Genomic DNA, 23,984 nt, shown 5'->3' with positions numbered 1-23,984 from the left:
CCATGTTCTTGTGGGGTTGGCTAGGAGAAGCTTGGCCCGAGTCTTTCACAAATCGGCTGGACAGGCCTGAAGTTCGAAAGCGTAGGAATTTGGAAATTGTTAAGGGTGCCGCCGATAGCTAACCAATTCTTCGCGAAAGACAACATGGGATCTTTAACGTTCCGCCAAATAATGTCAGCAGACGGGACGCCCAGCTGAACGTCTTTCCGAACCTTAAGTCTTAAACCTTAAGTCTTAAACCTTATGTCTTAAACCTTAAGTCTTAAAGCTTAAGTCTTAAAGCTTAAGTCTTGAACCTTAAGTCTTGAACCTTAAGTCTTGAACCTTAAGTCTTCAACCTTAAGTTTTGAACCTTAAGTCTTGAAATTTGGTAGAGAGTGTTCATGACATGGTCTTATTACTACTCGTGGAACAATACCCTATTAAAACTACAATAAATAACCTTTGTGTGGGGTGGCTGGAATATTTTGCTAATACACGGTGTATCTATACTTATTAGCAAAACTTTTGAGTTTAAACAAACATTAGCTTTTTGATTATTTCATCACAATTCCAGAGATCTTTAAATGTCTAATAATATTTTTAACGATTTCCTATAAAATGCTTCCCAATCACGTTCTTTACAAACATTGTCATGCTGGAAAAGTGAGAGGTTTGATGGCTTTTTAGTTCTCCTGGTCCACAGATTGTAATTTTCTTCTTCGCAATGCGATGAAACTGTGTGCAGATCCATCAAAGCAATTAGTCACTTCAATCAAGATGCAGTCAGCAACGCACTCATCAAATGCCTTCAAGTCCAAGGGGATGTTTAATGGCCATCCGAGTAGTACAGCATCCCCAACGATGCACCAAAGTCATGACATTAACGGCTTCCCACCTTCTGAGGCCGACAGCCAGTCTCGGTCTTCGGCCGTGTTGAATCGCAGCCCACGGCCTTTCACGCCAGGTGGCTTCGGGTCTGTTGGTCGTCCCTCGACCAAAGCGGTTGAACCACAGGTCGTGGCCTTGTTCACGCCTGATGCCACTGTTGCTTCCGCTCCACCAAAAACGAACTTTAATCGCTGCCCGACTGCTTATCCAGGCCGGGGCAAAGACATCAATGCAGTCGGTGAATCAATGATCAACAAAACCGATTTGGAAACTCCTGCACGAGGCCCAACTCAACGGCCTGCTATCCTGCTGCCTGTAGGCCAGAGCCTTATGAATAGTGAAAGGGAGACCCAACACGCACCCCAACCAACAACACCGAACACAGAGAACTTGCCTCCACGAGAGCAACGCATTTCTATCCCTGCTGTGCATACTGGAAATCTTCAGGTCTGACAATGTGCTCTCTTCTTTGTTCGCTGTCTTAATTCAGAGTTGTGTTTCCATTTACTCGAGTAAGCTAAGGCACATATAGAATTCCACCTTCGAGACTAAACCTTGAAGGTTGCATATTTTAATGCGCATCAGCCAAAAGCTTACAGAGCTCCTGCCTCGTGAGACATTTCATTTAAAAATAACGTCCATATGTAAGTTACGACTTGAAGAAGCGAGCTCTCTGAGCTATGGTTATAATATTCATCGCAAGAAATCGAATAACAAAAATATACAGACAAAAGGACATTTAGTCCACAACACCCATGTCTGTTTTACATCCTGTTATCATTCGTTGAACAACAGTAGTTCTTATAGTTCCCACGTTATTATTTTGTTTTGTATGTTCTGATTCCTATTCTGACCTTTGTTCACCTCATCCATTAACATTCCGATGTTCAACACGAGTACAGGTATTTGGACATTCTCCAAACCTCCCCATGATCATTTCCACATTTTCTAACGGCCTGCCTTGTCTATATGTAGTTGTTCCCAGCGAGATACTTGTCTATCTACTATATGGTAATGTACTTATACCTCTCACTTAGCTTTTTTGCAAATGTATACATCTGCAAACTAGAACGGCACTCGGTAGAGAGCATACCTCCGCCAGGCTGAACAGTTTATATTTTGTATCCTACTGATAGGCCGGATCTGGATCCCGGCCTTCACGAAAATCTAATCGGCTTGTTCTTCTCACCTAACCAGCTCGTCCACGAAGTTTAGTCATAACTCGTCCATAACTTTTTGAAATATCATGTTATATATCGCTTTTCGCCCGATCTCTCAATGGTGAAGAATCACTTACAAAAATTAAATAATTCTCATATCCGAATCCATATTCAGATCTTCACCAAAATCGAATATATTTGTCCCTGTCACATACACAACCTGCCCACCAGGTTTCGTCCAAATCCGTCCACAACTATTTGAGATATCCTGCTATGTATCGTTTTTGGCCCTATCTCCCAATGGTGAAGAATCACTTACAAAAATTAAATAATTCTCATATCCGAATCCATATGCAGATCTTTACCAAAATTGAAACGATTAGTCTTTGTCTGACACCCAACGTCTCCACCAGGTTTCGTCCAAATCCGTCCATAACTTTTTGAGATATCCTGATATGTATCATTTTTGGCCCGATCTCCCAATGGTGAAGAATCGCTTACAAAAATTAAATAATTCTCATATCCGAATCCATATTCAGATCTTCACCAAAATCGAATATATTTGTCCTTGTCACATATACAACCTGCCCAACAAGTTTCGTCCAAATCCGTCCACAACTATTTGAGATATCGTGCTATGTATCGTTTTGGCCCTATCTCCCAATGGCAAAGAATAAAATTCCACTAGCCGGATCCGAATCCGGATCTTCACCAAAACCTAAACATTTCGTCCTTGTCACAAACACTAGATCTCTGCCAAATTTCGTCCGAATACGTCCACAACTTTTCGAGATATCTTGTTCACAAACAAACAAACAGACAGACAGATATGGATGAAAACAAACCTCAATCCACCTTCGGTGGCGTTGTAAAAAGGACTTTGAGAGCTTGTTTGGCATTATAGTTATATCCTAGTGACAGCTTAACTGTTCATCGCATTGTTGTAATGGGAATAACTTAACATGACTGACAATGATAACTTAAGACCCCTTCTCATCAAAGCCCTCCTATGCTAAGACATGTTGATATTGAGACTTGGAAACTTATGAAATAGGCCACAGGCATCGGAAAAGCAGATTAATCACATGCAGAACATACAACTTTAAAATTACAGAACATATAAAAATATTTTTACAATTTGTTTTAACACTTTTTTTTTGTTCCTTTTTGAGAAGCATTGTTTAGGCATTACAAGAAACATTTACAATGAATACAAACAGTTACGGGAAAGTTCAATTATTTACATGTAGATGTTTGGAGCATGGCCCTAAAAGCCCTACAAGGCACTGAACAGTTTGAGAATGCTTCCTTGAAAAATTCAAGAGAGCCAAGAAGGATAAACCAACAGATTATTCCATTTCACTTTGGCCTGTACCCAACAACATATTACTCGTACCCACAAAAAAAATGCAGTAACCTTAAAAAAAAACAAAAAGAGGCTCATGTGAGCATTTATGAAACATCACTAAAGTTTGTCGTTTGTAGAACGAACCCTCACGTCAATGTGCCAACTGTGTTTGCAACAAGCCTGAGTAATATGTGCAAATTGCTGTATTAATGTCACCAAAAGTGCACGTTTATGTTTTCCTTAAATCAATCTATATTAAGTTGTCATGGCAACGCAATCATATTTACATGGCCTAATGAAGGGACTTTTCATGTTTGCCATTTGTAGATCTAACTTCACGTCAGTATGTATGACCGAAGCCTGATTTGTCGAACAGTAAAGACATTCCTTGTTGCAACTCACAAACGAATGACCTTGTGAGTAGCTCTAATCAGGTTTGCTTAGCTACGGAAACTAATTTGTGCCATAAATTCTTTGTCGTATTAAGGCCTATCGAAAAGCTTTATAAGGATATCCTTAAGAAATCAAAAAATAGGATGTCCATGTTTCAATAGCTTCTGCCTTTGATTCCCGACCCGACTACAAACTCATATTACAGGTGTTTCACAGGCAGGGTGTGGCGTCGCAAAGTGTGCCATCTCTCGGAAGGCCGGTAAGCAGGTGTCCCGTCTGCTGGCATTAATTGGTGCACGCTAAAGATGCCACGGCACCTTTCGTGAAGAGTAGGCGAGTTGACGCCGACACCCTGAACAAATTACAACCTCCTTCCACCTTCAGTTGAACGTCAGGCCTGGCCAGCCGGTTCATAAAAGACTTGGGTCAAACAAGAAGGTGCTAATTAAATTAATTAATTAATTAATTGTCGTCATCGAAGAAGTAGCAGTTGTAGTAGTGGATGCTTCAATAGTTGTTTTGTCGTCATCGAAGAAGTAGCAGTTGTAGTAGTGGATGCTTCAATAGTTGTTTAGTGAGCCAAATCAAACTGAGCAAACAGACGCCTGAAAGAGAATATCAGAGGAATGCAGGCAGGTCGTTAGGGAAGATATATTACGAGTGAATAAAGTAGTGAAGAAAATAAATGGTACTGCCAAGACTACAGATAGAACATTGTTTTATTTGCTATTTATGGAGATAGCACAGTATTTTCATCAGTAACATTTTATTAGCCATAGCAAGGTTCTCTAAGGGCTTTAAATGTCGACCATGAGTGTGCAGCAGGACTATAAATATTCCTAACCAGCGAGGGTAAGATAATCCTCTCTCTGAAAACCAATAGTAATCCAGTTGGGGTTTAACAACAATCTGATAGCAACACGGCAATTATCCTGGTAGTAACTCAGTTTTCAGAAACTTAAAATCCAAATATCGAATGCTGCTTCCTTTAGTCAGATTTGAACCGACACCTTCTGGGATATCAAGATACTGCCCGCTTCACTAAACCACCATCAGAGCCGCCATGATAAGTACGTTTCTTTTGCATGGGCCTCAAATCCAAATGTCCCATCTGCATAATTTAGATGCAACTCAAAAATGAACTTGCAATGAATGTTCTTTGGATATATATTTCATTAAAATTGGACTTTGGCCCATTGCTAAGGCCACGGAGACTCTGCGAATAGACCAAAATGAATATGGATGTAAAATGCCAGTTACATAAATGGCTTCTAACGGCAAGTCTGTCAAGTTAAATGTAAAATCGTAAAATGGATATACAAAGACAAGTAAATACAAAATGGGATGTTTATACTAGGTGGTCCCAAATGGCCTCTTTTTGTCAATCTTATTTCTTTAAGGCGTGCGATACTAAAGCGCGTGTCTCGCTGTGTGTGTCTGGTGCGCTTTCTAAAAGCATTCTTATGTGCTTCAGTGTGCTCTAAAATTGAAACATTTCCAAATAATGTCTCATTTATGTCAAATAAAACATTTATTATGAACATTTTTCCAGAAAGCACAAGTGATTCATCCGGAGTTTATTGAGTTTGTTCCATCAGGAATAAGTTATGGATCTTTTGAGGTTAATTGTTTCAACACGATGGCAAAAAATAATAGCAAAATCATAAAAAAAGACAAATGCGTTAAAAAAGAAAACTATTTACACATTAGACATTACTTTGCCTGCAGATAAATTTACAATACTTTTCTACGAGGTTATTGTTCAAGGGAGGTATCTCCAAAGGTTATTGCATGTGAAGGAACGACACTAAACACATCTGTACTTGTTCTTTCCAGGAAGCTACAAAACGACCCAAACAAAATGTTTACAACTTTTCGGAGGGTGTCAAGGCTTCTCAGAATTCAGAGCAACAAAAAGCAATGCAAAAGCGTGGATTCGAGTCTTGTCCCGAGGAAGACTTCTTGAGCTTGGGAGCTGAGGCCTGCAACTTCCTGAGAGCAGAGAAGATGCGCTCACCACCTCCCATCGCTCCAAAGCCCGCTCGCCCAGGCAGTGCCAGTGACGTGTCTCCTCCAATCACTTTAGAAGGACGTGGAGGGGCATTGTTTGCTCGGTGTCGTAATCGCTCTGACCACTTCGTGGTTGAATCGACACAAAATGCATCCGTGGATACAGCCTTTGCCTCACATTCAACATCAGCAGCACAGGCTTTGGAGGAAACCTGGCAACCAACAGCTAATGTTCGTTCTCCTCCTAGTCTTTCTGGGAAAACCAAATCTGCTAGCTGCTCAGAGGTCTTGGTTAGTGCTAGTCCACAGCAAAGTTCTCCACGACCCGTGCCTTTCCAGGCTACCATGGCGACATCGATTCAGTATACAAGAGAGCAACCTAATTCAGGAGCCCCTCCATCACCTGCCACAAACACCGCAAAAGAGGCTTCATGGCGACCCGTCTCGGCATCAGGAAGCACATCATCGAAAGGCCAAGCCACATTCTACGTGCGCAAGCTCGGACTGCAGAGTCAGGTCTGGAAGCCCGTGGCATGTCAACCTTAACAGCTTCACCATCTTCTCCAGTCTACACCCAGTGGTTTATTTTCATCTCTTTTATCTTCCTAACAGTGCTTCTCTTTCAGTTTCCCACTTGCTTGCTTGCTCTGCTATATTCGGCTCATGAATTCAGTGTACATTTTTAATATAATTTTTTTGAAGTAAACCTGACCATTGCACCTCTTCCCTTTTGGGGAATGGTCCATGGTAATGCCCTGTGGATAACTCACTCATAATACCTATCTTTGCAATTTCACTTCGGCCTTAAAATATACACAAAGAATTAAGTTAAGCACCCCTACACAACGAATTAAGGTAAGCACCCCCTAATATATATTCTTTGTGTATATGTATACATTGGCATATATTCTAAGGTATGTGAGATCAAATAATGATTGGTATGACATTAGCAATTATCCATTGATGAAATTGAGTGATCAAAGTGAAAAAAAGTGATTGGTTGAGTCAGTGATCCGATCACGTGGGTCCTACACACGTTATTGACGCAAAGATCGCTAGAGGTCTTCTCAGAACAATGACTGTACGTTAGAAAACATAAACGTCATCCACACTGTCCGTGATGGACCTAAAGCTCCATACTTAAATTGAGGTGAAAATATGCCTAAAATTCCCAAAAAATTTCACCTTAAATTATTCAGAATAAAATATTGAAAACGGCATGATTGTTATGTTTTTATGTGACCATAATATCACTTCTCCAGAAAATATAGCCATATCATGGGTATATTACACTGTTTTGACGACAACAAACTTGTAATGTGCGAGGTTGTAAAAAAACGGGGGGGGTGCTTAACTTAATTCTTTGTGTATACTAATCGGCTTCTCCTATAGGAACCCATGATATGAGTTCCCATTAAATAGTGAAGGTTAATTAGAATCATAAACCTGAACGAATAGGATGACACGTATCTATTAAGTCATATTTTAATTCTCTTGGTAATGCTCATTTTTGACACAGGTTTGAACATATATCACAGTGCAAAATGTACCCTCCACCCCCCCCCCCCCCACCCGCTTCTTTTTGACATTACAATGCAAGTTGTTACAAACGTTCAGTTGTGACACAACGACACTACTATAAGCAATAAATAGGATTCCAATGCTCACTTGTAATCCAATCCCATAAGTTTCACCGATATCAGCGATATGCACTAAACACACACATCCCCCGATGCCTTTCCACGTCGTTCTATTTGTACTTTCAGCTATTTCTGCTCTTTTCCTTCTGCATAGTACTGCTGGGAAACTAGATTGTAGGACAGCTTTTAGGATATCCTGTTTGTAGACTGGCATAGCTAACTCCTCTCACTGGGCAATATTAAGCCTCATAGCTATTGCGATAACATATTAATTTCCCCATTAGGAGGTGTACGTTTGGCCCATTACTTTTACTGGCAATGGTACCCGCCCTACGGACTTCAATTGGGAGGCCCAAATGAAAAGGCAAAATATCAGAAATTGAAGATTTTTTTTAATTTTAAACGATTTATATAAACATTCGTTGAATCATATCACACGCAAATCATCAAAATCTAAACAGTATTTGTAGAATTTCAACAAAAGCCACATCACTGTTCATATTGGTAAATATTATTCCATCGTGTTTGGAAAAACTTGAAAATTTGAAAAATTGGAAAATTGGGGGAAAAAATTGGAAAAACAATATAGCCTATTTTACTCCAGGGGGTCCCAGGACTACCCACCCAAAATTTCGTTGCGATCGGTTCAGCCATTTTTGCGGTACCTGGGAACAGACAGATAGACATTTGGTGAATTATAGTAAGATTTTGTAGAATTTCAATGAAAGCCACATCACTGTCCATATCGGTAAATATTATTCCATCGTGTTAGGAAAAACTGGAAAATTGGAAAAACAAATTGGAAAAACAATATAGCCTATTTTACTCCAGGGGGTCCCAGGGTTACCCACCCAAAATTTCGTTGCGATCGGTTCAGCCATTTTTGCGGTACCTGGGAACAGACAGACAGACAGACAGACATTTGGTGAATTATAGTAAGATTGTCCCTACATCAACGTCCTATTTTATTGGACACGTGCGGAACTTTGATGCTTACCTACTTGTTAGAAACCGAGGTATGTGTATTTTCAATTTCCTGTTGTGGAATTCAACAGGTCTGCTCCATTAATAACGGAAGATAGTGTGAATATCAAAATAGTCGAAATAAAGATGTACTTGCCCAAGGTTTAGTTAAGATCAGTAAATATCCTGAAAGGAGGGGTGGGAGTTAATTTTGTTTTAATTATTTCATTTTTTTTTGCATGATGCTCGCACAAAATTACAGTTTCAGTGAACGTGAGGACGAGTAAAGTATTTGATTTCAAGCATGATGAACGAGGCAGGAAGTCACAGCATCGTCAAGAGAATACAAGGGCACAAATTGTGGCATACGAGGGAAGCGATTATGGAGGGACATTTCACTGAGAGTCGATGAATGCACCAGCATGAGGATTGTTTAATGTATGTGGGTTAAGGGTTAAGACTTCCAATGAAAAAGCTCAATGATTGTATTTTGATGAGAAATTGCCTGATTTTGGAGATCTGAGTTTACTTGCTCTATTTATTGTGCTTCCTTTTCCATTAAAACTTTTCCCTTTCAAATACCTTTCTAAAGCCTCACTATTCTTTTTCTTCTTCTTCTTCTTCTTTGCTTTTGCTAATGCTATATTGCCTTAACTTTTTCAACTATAACATAATTTTGACATTTTATCCTTTGCACAAACTTGGTTGTTTTGTAACCTAAAGCAATAATGCTGAAATGAAGTGTAAAAATTTGATGGTTTCAGATTGGTAACCTGTGGTTCACTCAAACATATCAGCTTCATGTAAAAATGTGACATGTCACGTCATAAAAAATTTATCGCAGACAATTGTCAAAGAATAACTGTAGAAAGACTTTTGGTCTTTCTTCCTGAATTCTAGTTTGGATAATTGCGGCCACATTTACGATACGATATTTAACTCAGTTATTCACTCCCTGTTCTACCAGGATATTTTGGAAATTATTCCCTTGCAAAAAATTATACTGGGAAAGCTTTTGCAGAAACACTAAAGCTACCATATTTTAATGTAGTATGCTAGTATTTTAATGTAGTACAGTATTTGGTCTACGAGTCAAAGGCAACACTTAAAAGATAAATCATAAAAGGTTAATTTAACGGGACTTTCGTGCAAAAAGCCCTTGGTTGCTTATCGCATGATGAGGTGGAGTTACTACACAGGTGTTTTTTTAACTGCCCGCTGACAAATCTACTTACTGTTCCTTGATCAAAACTATGGAAAACCATCATATTTTTGATAAAGGATTGCGACAGTAAATTCAAGCACTTTTTAACAAGTGTTAATTTGTGTTTAAATCTGGTAAACAAGGATATTTGTCAATAACTTTGACAAACTTTGACACTAGTATAAAAGCCGGTCAAAAATGCCGGGTTGGAACAGTTTATTTGACGGTACAGCCTCTTGAGCACGCCAAAGTCTGAAGCCTCGGCCTAGTGTCAGGTGTGCTTATATCATTTTTATGTATTAGACATCCTATGGATGTAAATGAGCACTCGTATAACTCTGCGTGCGTTGCATATCACGTGCAGTGAATTTCACCTCCCTGTGCATAGTATTTATTGTTATTTTAAACTAGAACAACACTCTTCAACATCACGACGTCAACTGATATGTCTCCGCCCACATTATTACATCATTATAATACTTGTACAAAGTTTGATTAAATCCATTCAGCTGTTCTCAAGATATCACATTTATACCTGACATGGCCTCTGACCTTTGACCTCGGGACCCCAAAATCTAATCATTTAATCTTTACATCATTATACATACCTGTATCAGGTTTGAATTAGATCACTTCAGCTGTTGTCAAGTTATAGACCTATTACAGACTTTGACCTTTGCCCTTTGACCTCTTAACCCCAAAATCTAAAAAGGTAATCTTTAGATCATTATACCTACCTGTACCAAGTTTGAATTAGATAACTTCAGCCATTCTCAAATTATAGACCTATTATTGAGTTTCACCTTTGACCTCTTGCCCCTAAATTCTAATCAGTCAATCTTTACATCATTATACATACCTGTACCAAGTTTGAATTAGATCACTTGTGCCGTTCTCAAGTTATAGACCCATTACAGACTTTGACCTTTGATCTCTAAATCCCAAAATCTAATCAGTTCATCTTTACATCATTTTTCAGTGTGAAAAGGCATTATGATGCAATCCTAGTACATTAAGCATCTATGACATCCGAGTGCATTAATTATCATCTTTCACTCACTCACCACAGGCAGGTTGGTGGTCTTTCTGTCTTTTACCGACTCCTATCCGGCATAGCCCCCCCAGCTATATCTGCGCTCTGTCCCCCAAATATTCCTACAGGTCGCACAAGATCTGCAAGCAACCCTCTTATGGTTAAACTGCCAAAATCAAGACTCTCTGCTCACCTTCACTCCTTCATTGCTCTTTTCTCCCGCCTCTGGAACAAACTCCCTCACTCTCTTGAATCCCACTCCTCCCTCCAGGTCTTTAAAACAGCTGTTCATCACCATCTCTTATCTTCCCCCATTCAAAACCTTGATCTTATCTACCCCCATTAATTTCACTCCAGATCCACTATTGTGAAATACCAACTTCTTTCTTGGAAGTTCAAGCAGTGTCCATGTTTTATATCTGTTCCACCACCCCCCCCCCCCCCCGCCTTCGCAAGCCCCCTCCCCCAAGCCCTCTCCCTCCCACAGATCTTCCGTTGTCCCTGTTCTCTACTGTTGTACTTGTGTGCGTCCCTCTCTCTCCCAATCTTGTCTCCCGCTCCCTTTATTGTATGTTTTGTGTGTCCGTTTGTTGTTGTTTTTGTGATTGATGTTAGTTAGCTCTTACACGAGCCTCGATCTTGTATACAAAAAAAAAGAAAAAAAAAAGACATGCTCCAGTAGTTTGGGTGATTAAACAAGGTAAATATGAGAACCAGGCCTTATTAGAAAGGCTTTCAAAGCTGCATGGAGTGACGTATTGCAAAACTCACCAAAACATGGTGAGGACTTTTGAAGTCATGGCTTTGCATTTTCATACTGATATTTTAAAGCAAAATCATATCAATAGTATTTTCAGTTGGAAAAAAAAATCACTTAAATCGCCCCTCCCCCACCACGCCCCCTTCCCCCTCCCCCACAACCTTCACAATTTTTGTTAAAAGTGGCATGACATTGGTAACAGTTTATTTCTCTGCTTATTCGGAGTAACTACTCGACCAATAACGTTTCTGCTCACTACTAACAGCATGTGTGGTGGGGTTTTCAATCATCTGCTAATTCCCCAATGTTGTGCTGAACCCCCATGTGATTTCTCATTTATCCTCCATTTTTACCATTATAAATTTTGGCTTTTCGCCTCACATTAACCACCATTTAATGGACGTGGAATTTGTACCCTAGCCAGCATGTGTGAGACTGCAGTACAGAGGTTGTCGTGTGTAACTAACCACAAATTGACATAAATGTGGCAGTGAATGTCAGGGCTTTAATTATGAAACTGCTGCCGCACTTCTTGTATTTGTCGTGTTGCGTTTTCATTGGATTTAGCAATCTGGTGCGGTGCGGCCTGGTTCATTTGTTGGGGAAATGGTGGGTCGGAGTAGGAGCATTTACAGCATGGGACATCATGCTGCGATCATGTTGTTCAGACGTCTGTCGGCGCTTAGTGGGGGTCTCTTCACATTTGGCTTCATTGTGTCCTGAGACGTCTACAGTTTCCTGCATGAACTCACATTGTTGAACTTGAAATATTATCGGGCCATCTGTGGGGTTGTTTTGGTGATGTGGATGACTCGTTTCAATTTATTTTATTTTTGTCTTGTAAATATACAATTTCATCAATAAGTATTGCAACAGTGAAGTCAAATTTGTTATTACTGCTATACACTCAAAAAAATTGGATTTGAGATCAAAATATGAATATGATTGGCAAGAGTAGACAATGTCATCTTTTATTTCTTGTTTTTTTATACAGTACATATACATATATATATATATATATATATATATATATATATATATATATATATATATATATAGTATATATACATATATATATATATATATAGGGGTGTCACTAAAATGTAAAGTTTGGATTTTTCATACTCTCACCCCGGGAATTATTCGATTAGTAAAAACTTTGTGACTGAAAAATCATTTGGATTGAATAACTTTAAAAGGTCACCCCCGGGGTCCAAAGTTTTTTTTAAATTTTATTTAAAAATCAGATTTTTGTATTCCAATCAGATATTTTTTATTTAAATAAAACTATTATTTGCTCATTTTTTTATAAATACGAATGAATGACCGATGAACATAACATGTTCTACAATTCTACATATATAGAACATATAGATTCTACAATTCTGCATTCTACACGTATAAAATTAACGACGTCTCTGCGGGCTTCTTCTTCAGTTCTTCCGGTCATCCATTTCCCGAAGCCTTATCATTTTTCCTTATCCAGCGTCCGTTCCTCTTCTCTCAATTGTTCTCCTTTCAACTCCCTAAACCACATCAAAACGCGGTTCTTGTAATATCATTCCTGCTTCCAAAAAAAATATTGATATTTCTACGCACAAAAAAAATAAAAAAAATTGCAACACGTCAGTCATCTCCCAGATTTCGCAGTGATTGGTCTTACATAGAAATCATATTCTACTTAATCTTTCTACAGATGGATACCCGCAAACAGGTATACTTGCTACGAACAACGGTGGATGAAGTGAAGGGATGCAAGCTTCCCTCATATAGGCAAGCATTCGGGCATTTCTTCTACCTTCACCATGAAAAGAAACTGACAGTCCGGGACGCATTAAGGGAGTCTTGTCGAGCAGTGATGGCTTTCTGGGATAAAGCTCATATTCCAACCAGGCTCGAGCAACATTGCATGAGCAAACTAGAAAAAGTTTTCGAGGAGTGGAAAGGCCTCAAGAAACACGCTTCAAGGACAAGTGATTCACACAAGACGAAGGAAAAAGAATTCATTGAACGTTTAGATCATCTCTTTGACATCGCCCACGCTGACGCTGAGAAACTGATCAAGTGCCGAGAGGATTGGGAGTTCCTCCAGCAGCAGCGTCATAGAGGACGTCCCGGCTCAATGACATGTCTGGACAAGACCCATCAACGCCAAGCCGAATATCGTAATCGACAGCGGGAGGAAGAGGAGAAATGAAGAAAGCGACCAGCAGATGAAATGAAGGCAGTATCTGAGGTAGCGATTTTAGAGTCATCGTCTTCAAGCGCAGATGACAGCCAAGAAGAACAAGGAGCATGTGGTGGATCGTTCACGCCAAAACGAAAAATGATGAAGAACATGACACCAGAATTGGCAGCAGCGCTTGATCGTACACACCTTTCATCAAGGAAGGCCACGTATCTGCTGGCCGAGACAGCTACCAGCTTTGGTCATGACGCCAGCAAGTACAACATCAATCGTGGGCCCATTCATCGTCAGTGTGAAAACTTCCGCGTCCAGATGGCTCAGCAGTTGAAGACGGAGTTACAAGTGGAGGGTCCATTAACTGTTCACTGGGACGGGAAACTCATGCAAGGTCTGACGTCACGGGAACATGTTGACCGGCTTCTTATTCTTATATCGGGCTTCAGAACAGAACAGCTGCTCGGGGTGCCAAAGCTTTGTCAGGTACTGCGCAGGCACAAGCAAATGCCATCACAGAATGCCTAAATGAATGGAGAGCGACTGATCGTGTCAAAGCCATGTGTTTCGACACCACTGCGACAAACACAGGTCACCGTGGGGGAACTCTTGTTCTTCTCGAGGAAAAACTTAGAGGAGACCTCATGTACTTTGCGTGCAGACACCACGTCCTAGAATTGGTGCTAGGAGCAGCGTTTGAAGCAACCATGGGGACAGCATCAACTGGTCCTGAGATTCTACTCTTCAAGCGCTTCCGTAGTCAATGGCTCTTCATTGACCAGCGACAATTCCAAACGGCGGACACAGATGTGGTCACCAAAGCCGCAATTTCTGAATTCAGAACGGAACTCATTGAGTTTGCTAAGTCACAGGCTCATCAAGTGCGTGATGACTATCAGGAATTACTTAATCTTTCCGTCATCTTCCTAGGTGGAATTCCACACAATGGCTCGATGGATGGCTAAGGTGCTCGATGCCATCAAGATCTGGCTCTTCCGTAACCAGTTCCAAATGACAAACACTGAGGTACGCGGAATTCGAGATCTCACTCTCTTTTCCATTATTGTGTACATGAAGGTGTGGACAACAGCTTACCAATCCATCGAAGCACCACTGAACGATTGGGAATTGATGAGGACGCTCATTCGATATTCGGACAATAAGATCTCTGATTGGGCAACTCTCTTGCGAAAGTGCTGATCTGGCTGAATTTATCATCTGTTGACATAGCAAATTTCGGCCCTAAAATTAGGGGTAAGGGAAATGTAAATGGTTATTTCACCATTTTGCAATTGTTGTATTCCAACATTTTAGGTGTCATCATCAAGGTATTAGGCTGGGCTACAAATTGGTATCAGAAAATTTTCATTGGGGTCACCGAGTACAGTTTTAGGGGTCAAAAGGTCACGCTCGGAAGGGTCAGGTGAAAATCTAGAGGTCGGGGGTATAAATGACCCCATTGTACCCAAACCAATAAAAATAAATAAATTCCACTCACCAAATTTAAGAGTACTATATAACAAAGTTTTTAATAATCAAGCCATGTTTGATGGGAATACAAGTTTTGGGAATTAACCCCTTAGTGTCTATGAGCAAAATCGAAAAATGGCAAAAATATGATTTTTTAAAATAGAAGTGATTCCACGCTACTTGCATGATCAACTCATGTGTATAATGTAATATATTATAAATTGTATTGATAAGGCATATAACCTGACCATTTAAACCAATTTAACCATTTGCTTGCCTATATTAACCCCTTCTGGTTGTTTCACTTAAACCATGTTAGCCCTGTTCATTCGTTTACAAACTGGTACTTTCAACTCGAAACCAAACATACCATGGGTATGCATTCACTTTTCTTGTTAGATTAGGCCTTAAAATATTCACAAGGTTTGATAATGAATCTCTCATGCACATTTAATGAGGGTAAGTGGGGATAAATGTACCATATCCATCCAGTCTCATTCCTCTAATGATAAATTACTACATGTAGTAAAATAGGGTGTGTCAATACAAGGCTTGTGAACTTTCTGTTAGTATTTTAGTTAGGATGATGAGGCTGATTTTATGAATGAAGAATCATGAGTGAGACGTTTATGTTCAGAGAACATCTTCATTTTTTTCCTCCATTAATGTGCACATCAGTGGATCCCCGCAGCAGTTACAAGCCATGGTGCATGAAACTTTGGCTTTTCTGCAAGGGCAATGTGGCCCACATTTATCTTTGCGACATTTGCATTTAGTTTTCAGCAAACCTGGTTTTGACGGTTTTGTCATCAAAGTAGCCAGCAAGTATCCTTTCTTGGTATTCCGGCCAAAGTCGGTGGGATCGGGCAACGTTGGACTTGCCATTGTAGCACGTTTCCAAATTAATATTTGGTACAGAGCCCTCAGGATGTGAAGCTGAAAAGCATCGCTTGTGGGAGGCAATGATCGGATGTCAGATCTCTTTGTTTGAAAAATATGACACCGTAGCTCATCCATAGAACCAGAGAAGTCCTTTTTCCCATACAGTGCATAGACATATTTATGCGTGCACTCTGCAATAGCTTCTGACATTTCAATACCCTCTTCAGGAATTCCATATTGTGCAACTGGCTCAAGGAGCTTTCTACAATCCAATGCCACTTTCAATGCACGTTTTTTTCCACAATGGAAAAAGTAGCTGACTGCATCACAGCCAGTGAGAGCATATGCTGACAGTAAGGATGAGCTGGTCATATCTGTGTATTGGCTTGCAAAAAACTTGGAAATAACATGACATGGGATGAAGATGTTCTCCTTTTGCATCCAGAGCTCGTCTAAACCATCGACCCTTGAAACGTGGTAGATAGCCAGCATAATGACATCCGTGTCAGTGGCTTGGATGACTGCTCTCTTGCACCCTTGTTCCTTTGCCGAGTCTGCAATGTGAGCAAAGATACGCATATCAGCCTCCTCATGTTCATCACTGGCCAAGCTTTCAAGTTCTGATATACCATTTTTGGTCAACTTCAAGGCAGGTCCACGGTAAATTCTGCCTTGCCACAGATGAAACATACCATGGTAAATTCTGCCTTTGAAGTTGAAGATCTGGTGATAAGAGGCAAAGTTTTCTCAACAACATCATCCTCAGTTGTTTTGGAACGTTTCTTTTGATCAACAGATTTCTTGTTCGTATACATATTGCGACATCTTCGGTGATATTTTGGTTGTTTATCAAAAAATGCATCTCTGCAAATGATGTCATCTTGGAGACGACTAGCAGTGTCATCATGGCGGTGTGTCACAGCGTATAAGAGAGTATCATACCCGTTGTTCGTCACCTGCTGCAGGGTATCATGGGTGGTTTTCTGACATATTATGCAGCAAGTAAAGTCAGTTTTGAGAAGAGACGGACTCTTGCGTTTCCTTCCAAACTGTAGCTCGGTGAGTTCTGCCATGGATAGACTTTGGATGTTGTAACTTGAAGCTGAAAGGCAAAGTGCAAGGCGTCAAATTTTCAGTGAAATCCAACCATGCCAATGGAAATAAAATAAAATGCCGCTAGCCCCACAAATCGGGAGCTGTACTACTCAGCCATAAAATGAAAATGACAACAAGATGGCAGCTGTGGTGTGGCCATATTGGATGAAGAGTTGTGCTGGAAATCAAAAGGAAGCTTCCTCTATCCATGCGCAACACACAACTAAGAAATTGGATGAACTGACAAAGACATTTTTTAGTTAATGGGCAGAAACCAAATTCAAGATGGCAGCTCTGGCAGCCATATTGGATATGGGATTTGGCCTGAAATGAAAAGGAAGCTTCCTGTACCCACCCCCAACACATCAGTAAGAAATGGGATCAATCGGCCAAGGCATTCTTTAGTTAGTGGGCGGAAACCAAATTGAAGATGGCGGCTCTGGCAGCCATATTGGATATGGGGTCGGGTCGGAAATTGAAAGGAAGCATCCTCTACTCTGCCCCAACACACCACCGAGAAATGGGATAATGATCATGCCGGAAGAATTAGCCTGCATTCTCTCATAAGGGGGACTGAATAACCGTGTCCTTATGGGCTTCCGTAGATTCCATAAAAATGTACACGTTACATAATGTACAAGCCCAGCCTAAAGTACTCAAAAGTACAGCCAAAAAATCTAATCACTGCAAACTAATTACCTGTTAATGAGGCATAATACTTCTTTTATGATTATGTAACACGAGGTGTCTATCATATTTCACGATTATAGGATGTGATGGATTAAATTTTAATTTCCAGATAGATTTTCTGGCTCTTTCAAGCATGACAAATGAGAGGTCAATTGCACCTCCAAATAATGACACACTGAGGAGCTCTTTGTTTTTAAGGTATGGTGTCTCATTAGGGACTCTCCTTTGAATGAGTTCGCATTGGGCTTAAACACTTACCTTTAGCCTATTGTCTCTTGATTTAGCTGCCACTCCCATCACACAAATTGAAGATAATGATGTTTATTTACATAAAAATGAACAAGTCGGATCAACAACTAACATCAAAGAGCTATAGTTACTGAACATCTTCTGTAAATTTTCAATAAAATTGTAACAGATGAAAAATGGTAAAACGACACGAAGGGTTAATGTGAAAAACACACAAGGGTTAATATAGGCAAGCAAAGGGTTAAATTTGGTTTAAATGGTCAGGATATGTACTTTATCAATATAATTTATAATATACTCATGTTTTAATCATGCAAGTCGTGCAAAATCACTTTCATTATAATAACCTATATTTTCGCCATTTTTCGATTTTGCTCAAAGACATTAAGGGGTTAATTCTCAAAACCAGTATTCCCATCAAACATCGCTTGATTATTAAAAACCTGGTTGTATAGTACTCTTAAATTTGTGTGAGTGGCATTCATTTATTGTTATTGGTTTGGGTACAGTGGGGTCATTTATACCCCCGACCCCTAGATTTTCACCTGACCCTTCTGAGCGTGACCTTTTGACCCCTAAAACTGTCCTCAGTGACCCCAATGAAAATTTTCTGATACCAGGTTTTAGCCCAGCCTAATACCTTTATGATGATACCTAAAATGTTACAATACAACAAAAGCAACATGGTGAAATAGCCATTTACATTTCCCCTACCCCTAATTTTGGGGCTGAAATTTGCCATGTCAACAGATGATAAATTCACCCTAATCGGCACTTTCGCAAGAGAGTTGCCCAAGCAGGCCACCCTAGACATGTGCACCATGGCCCATTCTACCAAAAAACACCAAAGACAAAAGTATGTTCTTCCATGACTACCTCAACCCTTTTTAAGCACATTTCTGATCTCTGGCTCCCCTACTATGAGCGGTTGCTCTCTACAACCTACTACCTACAATTTTAGGTAAGCATAAGTATTGGAACAAATGATTGACAGGTGTTTTTGTTGCCCAGGTGTTTCTTCTTGCATTGATTGTTCACACACAAAAGAGCTGTGAATGTCTAGTCTTGGTTTTAGCATTTGCTTTGCCTTGGGAGTCTGCCTTTGGAGTCAGTCGGCATAAACCAACATGAAGACCAGAGAACTGTCTATGAAAACAGCGCAGGCTATTTAGAATCTGACAGAACAGAAGAATTCAATTAGAACTAGAGCACAGAAATTGGGCATAGCAAATACAACAATTTGGAATATCTCGAAAAAGAAATAAATCACAAGTGTACTTAGCAATAGACAACAACCAGGTCAACCAAGGTAAACAACTGCAGTTTGATGACAGAAAAATCATTAGAGCTGTGAAGAAAACCATAAAACAACTGTCAGCGATATCACCAACAACCTCCAGAGTACAGGGGTGAAAGTATCAAAATCTACATTTGCAGAGACTTTGACAGCAGAATTACAAAGGCTACACTGCAAGATGCAAACCTCTAATCACCACCAAAAATAGAAAGGCCAGATTAGAATTTGCCAATAAGTACAGAGGTGAGCCAGTAATGTTCTGGAACAAGGTTTTATGGACAGATGACCAAGATAAACCATAATTTATGGACAAATGAGACCAAAACAATGGAAAGGCAAAAGTGTAGAGAAAGGGAGGTACTCCATGTGATCCAAAGCATACTACCTCATCTGTGAAGCATGGTATAAGTTCTTGCACCATCTGCTCTTTCCATGCTTTGTCCCCCTCAGGTCTCTTCAGGGCTCACAAGGTCCACCATCTGGTGAAACAACATAAATCCAGGATTTTGACAAAACTATTATTCCATTCAAAACATAAAATATTTGCCGAGCATGACAGATTTGTTTAACTGAAGACTTTGATGTAGATGAATCACCACTTACATCTTTCATCAAACTTTGCTCCTATCCTACAAAATCTTTAAATACAATGCATGTTAATCAATTTATACAATAAGAGAGCAGTTTGTCTATGTGTGACATCATTTTTCTCAGAGATGGCTGAAGCCTAACTATGTGAAAGGTAATATTAAATGCTCCCCAACCCCATTGCTGAGTGGGTATAGGGAAGTGTTTTAGGCACACACAAAAAAAACAAGAAAAAACAAACAAATTGATTTCATCAAAATGCCAACAGGATAAGAGCATCACGGGCACGGTCATCATGGGCTACTTAACAGAAACTTTCCTCCTTCACGATGTCTCTGATTCCTTAATATCTCTCCCAGGTTACTCCCTCCTCTGGTATGACAGACCTGAGCCTCGTCCTGGAGGTGGGGTTGCTATCTTTATCAAAAACTCTCTTCCTCACTCGCCCTGCACTTCCCTCTCTCCACCTCACCCCCAGGAGTACCTCTGGCTATGACTTCCCCTTCGCTCCCACCTTTTGTTCATATGTGTTTTGTACCGTCCACCAAACAGTGATGACTCCATCTACATCTCGCTGTCTGATAATATGGACCAACTTCTATCTACTCATCCCAACTCTCTCTTCCTCATATGTGGTGACTTCAATTGTCACCATGCCAGCTGGCTGGGTGTGGGTTCCTCTCTCACCAGCCATGGCTCCTCAGCAAAGGACTTCTGCGACTCACTGGGACTGACACAATCTGTCAATTTCCCAAACCGGATCTTAGTCAACCGAACATGTTCTCTTCTAGACTTGGTTATGACTAACTTCCCTGCAAATGTCTGCTGCTCTTCTTCTGCTCCAATCGGCTCATCTGATCATGTGCTTGATAAGTGGACATGTCTCTGACCATTCTCAGAGAGCCTCCTCAGCGTCGACGAGTCTGGCGTTTCACTCAGGCCAATTGGCATGGTCTTCAAGCAGCCATCAATCATCTGGACTGGTCTCCCATCTCTACCGCCTCTGACATCAACTCATCCTGGGAATTCTTCCAAAGTAAATTGCTCTCTCTCATGCACAGATTTAGTGTATCCCATCTCGTCTTCAGTTGTCATACCCTTCCTCCCGTCCATGGTACATGGAATCTTGTGGTGAAGCAGTTGCCCAGAAACAACTTGCCTTCGCCTCCTGAAAAGCAAATCCAACGGAAGGAAATCTCATATCCTTTCACAAAGCCCGAAACAAGTGTGTGTCCACCCTCAGGAGAGGCAGGAAACGATATCTCTCCACTCTCAAGACCGAACTCTCAAAACTGTCTCCCTCTTCCAAATCCTGGTGTCTGGTCAAATCCATTTCTGGTGTTTGTTCCCCCTCCATCCCCTCCCTTACCTCAAATGGCTACACAGCTGACTCTGCACGTGAAAAATATTAATGCCTCAACTCTGTGTTTGCCTCTAAATCTTGTATCCCAAACCCATCCCTCTCTGTACCCACCGTACCCAGTCATACCCAGCTGCTCCTGGGCTATGTGTCCTTTCCTCCTGACAAGGTGGAAAAGTTTCTGTCAAACCTAGACTGATTCTGCAACTGGACCTGACAGCAACAGCCCACGGGTCCTAAAATTCTGCTCTGCCGCTTTTTCACTCCCTCTCTCTGTTCTCTTCACCCTCTCTTTTGCTCAAGGTCATCGGACATCAGCTTGGAAATCAGCCAACATCACCGCTTTACACAAAAAAGGTGCAAAAATAGATCCTTGCAACGACAGACCAATCAGCCTTCTCCCAATTATCAGCAAAGTCATGGAATCCATCATTGCTTCGGACATCAAATCTTTCCTCATCTCAAATGGCTTGATCTCTGATCATCAATTTGGTTTCAGACCAGGTCACTCTACTCTGGACATGCTGCTTCTGCTGTCTCAACAATGGATGGAGGTTCTCAATGCCAAACAGGAAATTAGAGATGTCTCCCTTGACATATGTGCCTTCGATACGGTCTGGCACCCCGCTCTGCTCACCAAACTCTCCTCCTATGGTATCCATGGAAATCTCCACGCATGGCTTGCGGACTTCCTATCTAGTCGTAGTCAACGTGTGGCCCTGAATGGGTTTCTCTCATCTCCCCCTTCCTGTTCAGGCTGGAGTTCCCCAAGGTAGTGTTCTGGGCCCTGTGCTTTTTCTGGTCTTCATCAATGATCTCTCTGACTCTCTTGAAAATCCTCTCTATCTCTTTGCTGATGACTCCACTCTCTGCCGCTCCATTCCTCATTCTTCAGATCGGCAGTCTGCAGCCTCCTCACTCTCTGCAGACCTGGACACAATCACAGACTGGTCAATCAAGTGGAACATGTCTTTCAATCCTGACAAATCACCCACTCTTACAATGTCTCTCCGAAAGGCCCGACTGGAAAACCCTCCCATCTACTTTCTCAACAATCCTCTCCAAGAAGTTCTGTCGCTCAAGCTTTTGGGTCTCACTATCTGCCATGATCTTTCTTGGGAAAACCACATTTCCAAGCTGGCCTCCAAAGCCAGTCGCCAACTGGGCATCCTCCGTCGTGCGAAGTCCTTCCTTGGCACACCTGAGCTCCTCACCACATACAAGGCTTTCATCCACACCTCAATGGAATACTGTTCCTCCTCTCTGGGCCGGTGCTCCTGCCTCACACCTAGCTAGGCTTCACGCTGTTGAAACCAAAGCTTTCAGAATCATTGGAATCTCCCGCGATGAAGCTAACTCCGAGGGCCTTTCACTTACTCACCACAGGCAGGTTGGTGGTCTTTCTGTCTTCTACCGACTCCTCTCCGGCCTTGCTCCCCCAGCTTTCTCTGGGCTCTGTCCCGCAAATATTCCTGCAGGTCGCACAAGATCTGCCAGCAACCCTCTTATGGTTAAACTGCCAAAATCAAGGCTCTCTGCTCACCTTCACTCCTTCATTCCTCTTTTCTCCCGCCTCTGGAACAAACAATCTCACTCTCTTCAATCCCACTCCTCCCTCCAGGTCTTTAAAACAGCTGTTCACCACCATCTCTTATCTTCCCCTATCCAAAACCTTGATCTTTTCTACCCCTGCTAATTTCACCCCAGATTCACTTTTTTAAAATACCAACTTCCTTCGTGGAAGTCCTTGCAGTGTCATTGTGTTTTATACTTCTCCCACCCCTCCTCTCCCAAAGCCCTCTCCCTCCCACATATTTCCCGATATCCCTGCTCTCAAATGTTGTGTTTGTGTGCTTCCCTTTCTCTCCCCATCTTGTCTACCGCTCCCCTTATTATATACTTTGTGTGTCTGTTTGATTTTTTGTGATAAATGTCAGGTGTTTCGCGAGCCTCGATCCTGCATACAAAAAAAACAAAAAAACAAACAAAAAAAAACGCCGGGTACTGGACTGCTCGTGATATATAAAAGGGAAAGATATGGGAGGACCCTGGTGCTTATTCTTTGCTTAATTGGTACTCATTGCATCCTGAATATATGAATGAATGATCGTTTTAAGGCCATTTTCCCCGCTGGAGTGGGGATTAGCCTTGCGGGCCCCATGACAATCATGGTTCCCTGTTTGAGGCAATGTTTTATGGCCGGATGCCCTTCCTGACACCAGCCCTTAATCACCTCTTGCAATGCGCAGGGATAGGTGCACCTATTCTAAATCGGGGTACACACCGGGATCATTCATCCCAGCAAGCTGGTACTCAATTTGCCGACCTCGGAAGGATGACAGGCTGAGTCAACCCCCTGGCGTTAATTTAGCGATCGACCGGGATTCGAATCCAGGATCCTAGGATCCCAAGCCAGCACCTGAACCGCTAAGCCAACACTCGGCTCTCTCAATTCGCCTTTCCATTGTTTTGGTCTCATTACATACTATTACTCTTAATTTACTGAACCACATTTATGACCAAAAAGGTATTTAGAAATACTTTTCAAACAAAGTGAGGAATAATTGAACTAATTTTGCAAATTGCACAAATGCAGATCTCTAAGAGAAACATGTTATCGGGCAGGAGTACCATCACGTGCAGACTGCAGATGGATTTCAAAGCAGTTAACTCTAACGTAACCACTGGAGGTAAAAACAAGTGATATCGATTTTTTTTGAGGAAGAGATTATTGAGAGGGGGTATGTCAGGTCAGATATAAAGATTTAGAAATAATTGTCGACAAAACAC

The 23,984-nt window shown here is 41.1% G+C and overlaps 1 protein-coding gene and 1 long non-coding RNA gene across 3 annotated transcripts in view; one reads left to right on the top strand and one right to left on the bottom strand.

Moving 5' to 3' along the window:
- Positions 1 to 727: 727 nt before the first annotated feature.
- LOC137432424 (synaptopodin 2-like protein) overlaps positions 728 to 23,984 on the top strand; it is a gene marked incomplete at its 5' end in the record, with an annotated part of 49,223 nt that continues 25,966 nt past the window's right edge. The window contains 3 exon segments of one of the 2 annotated variants that reach the window (XM_078783197.1): positions 728 to 1,317; positions 5,608 to 6,297; positions 8,647 to 8,965. In XM_078783197.1, the coding sequence (XP_078639323.1) occupies positions 728 to 1,317; positions 5,608 to 6,297; positions 8,647 to 8,655 (1,289 nt within the window). 2 annotated transcript variants of the gene reach the window in all.
- Positions 12,870 to 23,984, bottom strand: part of LOC137432428 (uncharacterized) — a 43,932-nt gene continuing 32,817 nt past the window's right edge. The window contains exons 2-3 of the long non-coding RNA XR_010985497.1: positions 19,632 to 19,725; positions 12,870 to 12,907 (exon numbers count right to left, since the gene is read on the bottom strand). This is a non-coding gene — a long non-coding RNA (uncharacterized LOC137432428). The remainder of the gene's footprint in view (positions 12,908 to 19,631; positions 19,726 to 23,984) is intronic.

The sequence above is a fragment of the Myxine glutinosa genome, chromosome 8, assembly GCF_964187855.1.
Source record: "Myxine glutinosa chromosome 8, kmMyxGlut1.1, whole genome shotgun sequence".
Taxonomy (NCBI): Eukaryota; Metazoa; Chordata; class Myxini; order Myxiniformes; family Myxinidae; genus Myxine; species Myxine glutinosa.
The sequence above is the reverse complement of the archived record's forward strand: the minus strand, read 5'-3'. Positions and strand labels throughout refer to the sequence as shown.